General features: G+C 39.0%; 1 protein-coding gene across 1 annotated transcript; it reads right to left on the reverse strand.

Moving 5' to 3' along the window:
- Positions 1-1,354: 1,354 nt before the first annotated feature.
- LOC144649502 (adenine phosphoribosyltransferase-like) lies at positions 1,355-8,614 on the reverse strand. Its single transcript, XM_078509008.1, has 5 exons — positions 8,494-8,614; positions 5,855-5,958; positions 5,113-5,246; positions 4,614-4,692; positions 1,355-1,854 (listed from the first exon to the last, which is right to left on the reverse strand). Exons 1-5 carry the CDS (start codon positions 8,595-8,597, stop codon positions 1,718-1,720), a joined length of 558 nt encoding a protein of 185 aa, XP_078365134.1. The 5' UTR covers positions 8,598-8,614; the 3' UTR covers positions 1,355-1,717.
- Positions 8,615-10,700: the final 2,086 nt, after the last annotated feature.

Here is a 10,700-nt window from a genome sequence, read left to right on the forward strand (position 1 = left end):
CTTCATTCTTTTGTTCGGGCATCCAGCATAATTACTGATTTCTTTTTTTAATTTCCTCGCAATTTTTGATTGAACATACAAAGCTCGCTTTGAGCTGCCGCTGCCTGTTCTCAGTGCACGTAAAGTTGAAAACTGTTAACAAGTAGTTTTAAGTATTTAAAACTACGAATTCTTCGCATGATCGGAATGGGTGATGACTCGAAAAAAAAAAAACAGGGCAAAATATAAGAATATATAACAGCTAGGCCACATTACAGGTTATAAATAAAATAAGAATGACTGCAAAGTAGCAGCCTGCGTAGCAGGCGCATGTATAGTTTTGCGCACGTATGTGGCCGTCTCGCGCCTTTCGCGTTTCAAATGCGCGCTCAAAAACGAAAACGCCTACGCAGGCTAGAAAGTAGACAGGCTAACAACGTTTAAACGGTCGTTGTAGCCTACGAGCAGTGGTTTTGTCCGTCGAGTCTGAAGGAAAAAAAAAAACGCGAGCTGAAAAATTGCCGTGGGAACCCAAGATTTCCCACGGCCATTTTTTCACTCGAGCTTTTTTTTTTTCGCTTCACGCTCGACGGACTAAGAAAAAAGTGGGAGTGTTCGTAGTCTTAAAGCGGGTCTTAACCGCTTGTCGAGTTGATCAGGTTCATGCAAAAGCGAAGGACCTGGGATCTAAACTTCGCTGGATCCCAGACCCTTGTCAGCCTACGCTCGAGCTCTACTAAAATCTACATTTTGGCGATTTTTGATTGGTCATAGCGCCTCAGTATTAATCTGCACGTGCGTGAAACCCCTTGGTGAAGTCAGGATCCCCTTTTGGGACCCTATAAAGTAAAAAAAAAAAAAAAAATACATATCAGCTTTATAGCTACAGTCGGGGAATTTTGTCTTCAAAACGAAATTGCTGTAAAGTTTTTATCTGATTCGTCGAGAAAATACGATCGCTTTTATTGGCTATAACATATTGCACGACTAAAACCAAAGGAAACGCACAGAAAACTGTTATCTCAGGCCAATCGACTATATAATGTAAAAAGAAAAAATGAAAAAAGTCTGTGTAAGTATATAAGCAATGAAATACTCCTCTAGAGAATCAAGCAACGTTCAAAATGAACTTGAACTATAATACAGTGGAACCCCGATATAACGATCTTCGATTTAACGATATTCCCGATATAACGATGAATATGTTATGTCCCGGCAATAGCAAAATGTATGGGACGGAACCCCGATATAACGATTCCTCGATATAACGATATAATTTTACTGCCCCCTTGGCATATCGTTATATCGGGGTTCCGCTGTAGAATGAACTTTTGCCTCAGCAAAGGAACCTACAAAGAAAAGTAAACAATACGTGGAAAATAAATGTTTCAACTTTATTGACGCTATTTCCATTGGATTGTACAGGTTTGTACGTGTATATGATGTAAAAAATATATAAAATAAAATTTCATACTGCATGTACCACATGTACAATAACGTTGATTTCCTATGCAACGGCGGTCTTGTTTTGACTAATCACACTAAAATGTATCACCTCACCACCACTTTATGTAGTACAACAAAAAACTGACACGATTTGTCATTCATTCTTTCAATTTCCCTTCTTTACCTACTTAATCAATCATTTTGAACAATCATCTTTTGAATGTCTTGCAGTTTTGCAAAATGTATAGTGTAATCATATCTGTATGAATCAATCTGTTATTAATCTCAATGTCTAAAACTGCACTAGTGAAAAGCAAGGAGCAGGCACTTTGCTCCTTCCATTGAGTTCCAGCAGTTCAACTATCAGGACACATTGCAGCACCTCTCCACCAGCCTCACGCACCAGTTGACAAGCTGCTTGAAGGGTGCCTGTCAATACGAATTAAGCAAAAGTTCAATTTTATTTCCTCATTCAAGTGGAGGGGGACAGGAGGGTGGAAGCCCAGGTGTAAAAAAGTTGGAGGTGGGAGAAGCATTTCTAAGGTGGTGGAGAAAATCAGGGACAGCGGAGCATTTTTTTCAAGTGTGTGGGAGGGGGGGGGGGGGGGCTGACCATTGAAGTCTTGAAGACTAAGTCTTTATTTTTTCGGAAATTCTGGGGGGGGGGGGGGGGGGGCTAAAGCCTCCCCAGCCCCCCGGCTCCGCCGTCCCTGAAATTACGTTATATTTTGTAAAAGAAATGGGACAAAGAAGAGGTAACTACCTTATTATAGGAATATAACGAGGCATTTTAACAACACGAACAAATGTTACCCGTAATAAAATTAACGCGAATTTTTGAAATTCGCGTTAATAACATGTATCGTTAATTTCCTATAATAAGGTACTACAGAAAGGGACAGGGAGCAGGAGAAAAAGGTATGGGAACCAAGATTAAGAGGTAGGGGAAGAAGGGAGGTTAAGACCTCCTGTCCCTCTCCTCTTACATTCAAAGTACATTTTGGGTTAGGATCGTGCATCTGAGGGTAATGCCCACAGTATGTATACCTGCCAACTTTTTCTGGGTGAAAGGCGTGAGATTTTTTATCCTGTGCCAGGATTTCCGAAGACGATACGACCATTTCCGAAGTTTTCCGAAGACGTCCAAAGTATTTTGAAGACGTTCCGAACATATCTCGATCCCACTACGTTGAGGTGTTTTGCTAAACTCGACCTCGTTCGCAATGCTTTTCTTGTCAAATTAAAACTCTGGGATTTCAGGGGAAAGTATCATCAGTTACTCATTTTACATGGAGTTTTCTTCCCTCACACTGGTTTGAGTTAGCATAATGTTATTCTTGGAAAGTGTGTCGGTTATGGTTATAATAACTCGCATTTTTCGACTAGGCGCGAGAAATTGGTTCGTTAGCGTGAGATCAAAGTTTTTAACTTGTAGGCGTGATACTCATGGCTAAGGCGTGAGAGTTGGCAGGTATAAGTATGTCACTGAGCTACATGAGCCATATTGATAGTGACAAACTGACATGATAATTTTTTGCCATTTAACAATTAGACTACGAGCCCGAGTTTTCTATGAGCAAATAGTCAACGAGGCGCAGCCGAGTTGACTATCGCTCATAGAAAACGAGGGCGAGTAGTCTAATTGTTTTAGTAGAAACTCTAAAGGATTGCAGTCCAAAACCTACAATATTGTGCACTTTGAAGACAAAAATTAAGAAAATTTACCACTTAAAAAGCTACTCGCGCGCGCGACTGTTTTCTATCGACGAATAGAAAACAGTGGGAGAACCAATCAGATTCGCGGATTTCCAATAGAACACAGCTGAGTTTCTACTAAAAGGCATTAAACAAAGGGGCAAAAAATTAAAGAGGCCTCTGCGAAGGAGAGTGGGGGAGTAACTTGCAATATTTTAGCATCCCATCCAGGGGGTAGCAATACCCCTGACCACTCCATGTTATAGTGCTAGAAACCATAATTAAACACTGCAAGCTATGAGCCAGTTGGGCTTAAAAGGCCGTACTTTTACTTATTTCCAGTTTCTGTAGCATGATTAAGCAGCTAGTATTACTACTCCCCCTGGCTGGGATGCTAGTCCATCACTAGTTTCTCCCTAGCATTCTGTCATGTTAAGTATTTACGTTTAGATATGCTTGAATCTCGTTTTTTTTTTCCTTGTTTTTTTTCTTTTCCTTTTAGCCGATACATTAATGTATATTTAAAATGACCGCTTTTCAATCGTTTCCTATGTTGTATCATTTTTTCCTTGTTCTATGTGTATTTAAGTTTATTTTTGCTAACATTGATGTTATTTTACACCGTTATATACTCTGTTTGTATTATTTTGAGTGTCAATAAAGTATTAATTAAAAAAAAAAATCTGTCATGTTGCCCCAACAACTTGCCAGTACCCATTAATTATACCTAGGACTGAGTGGGGAAAGGCTCTGTGAGAGTAAAGTTTCTGGCCCAAGAACACAACAAAATGACCCTCACCAGGTCTCAAACCCAGCCTACTTGACCTGGAGTCCAGTGCACTCACCATTTGGCCACTAACTGGGGCTCTCAGTAATAAACCAAGGATATAAACAGAGGCAGCAGAAAGTTTTGAAACTTGGGGGGGGGGGGGGGTCCATGGTGCTCCAAGCCAAGCACATCCCCCCAGGTGCGCATTACTATACTCAAGATTCCAACATTGTCCAGTGTGTCCGTAATCGATATTTTGTGACAATGGGAATAAACTAGGCAGTTCAGGGTGCTTCATAGTACTTTTTGGGTTGTTCTTTAGATGCCAGAAGACAGAAAATGTACGCCCTGAAGTCGCCAATGCCTGTCAAATACAATCTTAACAGATTGTGGACCTCTCCTAATAGCGCTTTAGGGAAAAGAATTTCGCTGAAAGTTCTAATAACACCACATTATCCTACCAAGCACGATCCTGATAAAACGATTTGTGTCTTGACCTACCGCCTTGGCTCCGCTGCCTATGATGAAGCATTCTTTTTTATCCACTTAAGCATTTTAGTATAAAATAATATAATTATTTGGAGAGTGACAAGTGACATCTGCTTGTCCATGCTACCTAAAAGGGGAATGCATCATGTAATACAGAAGCACATATGTATTTCTCTGTAGTACCTATGAAAGTAGTGTTGCATGTAATAAAATATAATAAAGTATCTAAACTCACCCCCAGTTGCTAGAAGGTCATCAAGTACGACAACTTTTTGTCCTTTTTCGATGGCATCTGCTTGCATCTCAAGAACATCCTTTAAAGAAACCTTATTATTAAAACTTGCACTTCTAATCTGAGATGATCATTTTATCACATTCATATACATCCGCCGTTCATATATGAATCAATTCATGTACAGTATGTTACATCATTCCACTCCTCTCACAGGAAAATATGAATTCGCAATATTTATTGACCTTGCTCCCAATGTGTAGCTTCATAGGTCAGTTGGTAGAGCGTCGCACTGGTATCGCAGAGGTCACGAGTTTGAATCCCGTTGAAGCCCTGGATTTTTTTTCAGGCTTCTTTATTTCAATTGCTTAAATTGGAAATTCACTGCGATGATCATTTATCAATTTCATATACATCCACAGTTTATATATGAATCATTTCATAGACACAATTTACATCAATGCAGCATAAGCAAAAAAAAAAAAAAAAAACAGATACTCACTTTTCCATATTCTTTTGTAGATGAAACCTTGACTGTAGGTCCAGGTAGTTTTCCCGACTTGCGTACTAGAAGAAAGGGCACATTAAGACTCATTGACAAAAGAGGACCAAACAAAAACCCTCTGGCATCAAGACCTGCAAAATACAAGATGAGAAAAAAAAAAATAAACACTGAATGATATATTAGCTAATAAACTCTTACTGTAGCAATTGGAAGACTGACTATTTGAGTTAAGTTTCATCTGATCTGAAGTTAAACTGTCACTAAATTTTCCTAGGCCTCTGTCTACCTTCATCGGAGTAAAACAATGATGTTTGTTAACACACTCCAGTTAAGTTTGTTTGAATAAGCCAGCGGATTTTTAATTTCTAAGAAGTGGAGTAAGTGTATGCAGGTGGCTTTCTTTCATTAACCTTATTGGAATCCACCATTGAGTGCCATGACTCTTAAGAGTCTTTTGGTGTAACTTGTGACTACTGAATGATTACCCAATTCCTGTTGGCATTCCTGTGAACTACAGTATAGGTATACCTGTGTTGTTGGTATCCCTGTCGTGTAAAGGTTTCAATGTTTGTTGCATTTCTGCTGTCTATGACAGTATACTGAAGGTACATGAAAAAGGTTAACGTATACCAGCAATAAGATTATAGTTTCCTGTTTGCAAGTCTGAAAACTGCAAATTAGGAGGGCAAGAATTTACTAAAAAAAGTAATGAACAATGCAAGAGAGTTTTAACACTTACCAACAATAGCATCAATCTTTGGGAAGTTTTTTCGTAAATGATCTGTTAGAAGATCTGTCACTGTTCTCAAAGCATTACAGTCTTTTAAAACTGGGCAAATGTCCCTAAAGAAAGAAACATTTACCACTTATAATGATACTAGTATAAACTTGAAACCCAAACACCCAAATTATATTACAGACAAAGAATTACTTCTGTAACATTTGACCTGATTTTATTTTTTGCCTAAGACTAGACGATTGCAATGCCTAGTTCTCTTACTTCAAACATTTGTTCTTGACATTCATTAGTAGAGTCAACTCTCTTTAAAATGGACACTGTCGGGACTGGCCCCAACTTTCCGTCTTAGAGAGGTGTGCATTTTATAGGGAGTTTAGTTACAGTAACAGCCCAGTCAAAATGTGCCGGCATCCTGCAATTTTGCCGCCTACAACGAAACATCTGCCGCCTACTACACACTAAAGTTCATTAATTTAATAAATCAGGTTTAAGTTTTAACTTTGCCATAAAATCAGTCATACAATAAATTAATGTTAAAACAACAATTATTTGATCTTGTTTTGCTTTTATCACGAGAAATATAAACCAAAACACATCAACAAAGTTACTCTCCGCTTATAGTACAGTCAAGAACAGCCATATTTGAAAATTACCCCATGATGCAAAGCAAACTGTTGAAAGAATGTACATCATGTGTGCTGATGGATTGTGTCTCTGCAGGCAACTTAACTTAAATTTACCACTACAGTACACTGAAACTGCACAATAAGCTTTAGGTATACCTATTATACAGACTGAGATAATCAACTTTTAAACCTTTTTTATATGTTTTACAGCAAGGCGCCCAAAAGTGTGACCACTTTTAATTTATTATCACATTCTTTCGTGCAGATTTAATCCAATCAGAAGTCAACTGCAAGCTATCCACGGCTTTTGATTGAATTAAATTTGCAAGGAAGAATGTGAATAAATTAAAAGTGGTCACACTTTTGGGCGCCTTGCTGTAAACCTCATTTCTGTCAAAACAATAGCGACCTTCAGATTGTACTACGAGTACGAGATTGAGTACGAGTACGAGTTTTAAAACCAAATTTGTGTGCCTCCTATAGTCACTTATCACACCAATCTTATCCCTAACGTTTGTTTATGTGTTAGTCAGCAACAGGGAAGAGTTATAGTTTGGGGGATACAATCGTGTCGAAATTCCAAAGTCGTACTCGTACTCGATCTCGTAGTCAAATCTGAAGGTTGCTAATTACTTTCTCAGCAATTTGCCAGGTTGTCCTAACTCATTGGTACCTATTATACTCCTGGGGGGATAGAGGCATTGCAAGAGTAAAGTGTCTTGTCCAAGAACAAAACACAGTGATCCTGGTAATCGCTCCAAGCTGGACTGCTCAATTTGAAGTCCAGTGCATTAACCACAAGGCTACCCTTTACGTCCCACTGCAGGATGGGCCACTTCATTGATGATGGGTTTTAATCAATTCAAGATAATATTGTTTTTTTAAAGGCAGAAATTTTACTGCAAACCTGAGGTCACATCTTACACTATAATACAGCAAAATCTTGATTTTTATGAACACTTGATTTCTTTAACTTTCTTCGTAATAACTTGAAACAAAAGTCATTCCCTTGGATTTGCTTTTCTCAGTGAAACACTGCAATTTTAACCTCCAATTTCCAACTCCCCGATTTCTTTAGATTACGGATTAGGAGACAACAAGTTTATTTCCTAACAATAAAAGTATCCCGAATATCATGATGCTTCACATAGCACATTTATCTCTACCACATGATCAAACCTTCATGCTCAAGGGAAATAAAAAAGGTTTGAATTATCAGGAGTTCAAGTTATCGAGGGTAAAATTAGTAAGAAAATGGGGGTTCGAGTTATTGGGATTGAACTGTGACCATTGTTTTGTGTAATGAATGTTCTGGCTGCTGAATCTGTGTTTCAAGAAGAATAAGAATATATTGCAGTCTTGACATGTACAAGCAGTTCTGACAAGAAATCTCCGGTGTCATGACTTACTGAAAGGCCAACAAAAATTTTTTATTGACATTCCCCTGAGAATGTCGAGTTACATGTATATGATTTCTGTCTGATATTAACAGGAGATCTCATTTTCATTGGGAAAGGGTTCATTTGGGGGGAGGGGGATTATTGGAAATGCATTATATACACACTCAGTATACAGGATATACTGGCTGTGAAGTTTCTTTTTGAAAAGCATACCCTCTTTTATAATCTGACAAAATAATCAAAAACTCTACTAGTAACTTCATTAGAATTTTTAACCAAAACGGCTCAAAAGCCATAACCCATACCGGTCCCCATACCCACTTCGGCCAGCCCGGCCATGCCTATTATAACTGCAGATAATAGCATACAGCCCTCACTGGCCAGCTTCCAACCCTCTCGGTATTAATTTATTTCCACTTATTAGTTATACCTCTTAGCAAAGGCAATCTTGAAGTCTCGCCACAGTTAAAGAATTTTCGAACGTTTAACAACGGGAAAATTTCCGCCACTGCAAAGAACTGTAGAACTTTTCGAGCACACGATCAGCCGGTTTTGATAGGTTCGCGTTTTGCACGAGCGGGCTGCGCGCCCCGATTTATACAAACCAACTCACCTGAACAGAACTCCAGGTAAAGGGAAATCTGGGAAAGGTCTGATAAGCGATTTAACGTATTCTAGCGCCTTTTCCTGATCGCTGTAATTCCCCGATTCTGCCATGTCGAAACAGAGCCACAAGGTAAGGTAGGTACGTCATGTATGGGGACATATTGTGTACCGGACCTATGAGTACATAAATATCTGTAGTAGCTGTAGTATCAGTACTTGCGTTATCTGTAGTAGCTGTAGTACTTGTAGTATATGTAGTAACTGTAGTAACTGTAGTACTTGTAGTATCTATAGTATCTGTAGTATCTAACCTACCCAAGGTAACTTGTAGACCGGATTCTTTGTTCCGTGGGCTCATTTTTTTCAAACTCATGTTTCACCCCCACCCACAGCGTCCACGCAGCGTCCTCCCGATTCGCCACCAGCTTCCCAACCTCTCCCAGCCTCGTCCCCACGGCCTTCTCGGCCGCCATTTTGAAAAGGCCCTGGGGACGAGGTTGCCAGCTTCCCGGGGCTCCGGACTCCCTGACCTCCAGTTCTTCTTCTTCTTCCTTTTTTCCCTATATCTTAAAGCTTATTTTCGTTTTCAAAGTTTCCAATGAGCATCCCCACCACTGCAATGACCCTGGTCTTGAAATAGTTTATTTAAGTACTCACGGTGGGGAGGGGTGGTAGAAAAATTTTATTAGTGTGGACCATTACTCTTTGTATAGAAGGCCGAATTTGAAATGGTTATTTTTCTCGAGAAAAGTTATTTGTACATAGCCGTGAACCGTATCGTTTTTTTTAAATGAGAATACGAATGACTGTTTCATTCTCACTACTGTAACAGGGTACCGTGATTTTTCTCCCTCTAATAAATTATTCAGTCAGCGTAGTTTGAGTACATTTCTCTTTAATTGATGTATTTTAATATTTTGTTTTTATTTTTTTAATTTTTGTAAATAAAGTAATAAATAAAGGAACGAAAAAAGCTTTAAACACGACTACATTGTGAATTACGTGACCAGCGTATGGCCGTGACTATGGTATCTGCCCCAGTCACCAACTCCAAAAGGTGCGATTTTTTATACGTAACGTGAAATGGCCATTTTTTAAAAAAAAAAAAACGGGGAACTGTTTTTTATCAACTTTGGGAGTATGAAAACTTTAGGGAGAGCAACTGGGAACTGGGGGGGGAGGGGGAGGGGGGGGGGCGAGCAACTGCCCGTCGATCCTGCGCCCTCGCTTGGTTCAGCTGGACATGCTTCTATACACTGGTTCAATGACTCGTCCTATAAGTAATTACAGCATTTCTACGCCGACGCTTAACACATATTTGGTGTCAGGTTCCCCAAGAGTTCTGCTTCCTCCTTACACATATTGAGAAATATTTGAGGTATAGGAGCCCTCAGCCGGCGGGGGCGTACGAAATAAGAGAAAGACCCACCGCTCTCCCTTCTAATAAATATATAAAAAAATAAATATAAAAGACAAAAAGAAAACCCAGTAAATAGAAAAAATAATTTGATATAAAAGACCAAAAGAAAAATTCCTAAAGCTAAAAAATTACAATTAATATAAAAAGACAAAAATTCCTATAGCTAAAATAATATTAAAAGCTACTATTGGTTGCATCTTGACCTAAGAATGTGCGTTCTGACTCCCTGCAAAAATTGAAATCGCTACAAGTTCTAGGTTGGCATTATTGTGAAACGCTGGAGACATGTCCTGGAAGGTTCCATGTCTAAGGGAATAAGCGGTAGGCGCACAGAGGGAAAGTAAAATTTACATAGTTAGCCCCGGACCGTGACATAAGTAAAAAATGGGTCCTGTCGATGAAAATTGACCTGAATGGTGACTCACATAAATAAGCTGCATCTTTCCATCTGTACAACATAAGGCGTATAAGAACTACCTAACTAGTGAGGCTAAACAGTCCCTTGTTCACGCCATCACAGGGTCGCGTTAAGAATAACGTAATAGTTTCTTTATAGACCTGCTTCACGTATACAGAATTGCGCATGCAGTCCGATTCCACATAAATTACCACACATACACCAAAAGGCACGCTCGGTATTTTGAATAAAATTTTATTTCCCATGAAGTAAAGTACTAGAAAGTATACCAAATGAGGATAGAAACCCTCACGGGCTACAAATTGTCCCCATGAATAAAAAATAATCGATCTATCCGAGAAGCTTAATAAATAAGATAACAGTAGTGTTACATATT

Source organism: Oculina patagonica, chromosome 4 (assembly GCF_052425735.1).
Source record: "Oculina patagonica isolate OP01 chromosome 4, crgOcupat, whole genome shotgun sequence".
In the NCBI taxonomy this organism is placed as follows: domain Eukaryota; kingdom Metazoa; phylum Cnidaria; class Anthozoa; order Scleractinia; family Oculinidae; genus Oculina; species Oculina patagonica.

Bases quoted from the DNA above. Each gene is read 5' to 3' on its own strand.
- LOC144649502 (XM_078509008.1), bottom strand. From the start codon at position 8,597: ATGGCAGAATCGGGGAATTACAGCGATCAGGAAAAGGCGCTAGAATAC. The intron at 5,959-8,493 runs GTGAGTTGGTTT...TTCTTTCTTTAG, and splicing joins TTACCTGGAGTTCTGTTCAG to GGACATTTGCCCAGTTTTAA. The intron at 4,693-5,112 runs GTGAGTATCTGT...GTTTCTTTAAAG, and splicing joins CTACAAAAGAATATGGAAAA to GATGTTCTTGAGATGCAAGC.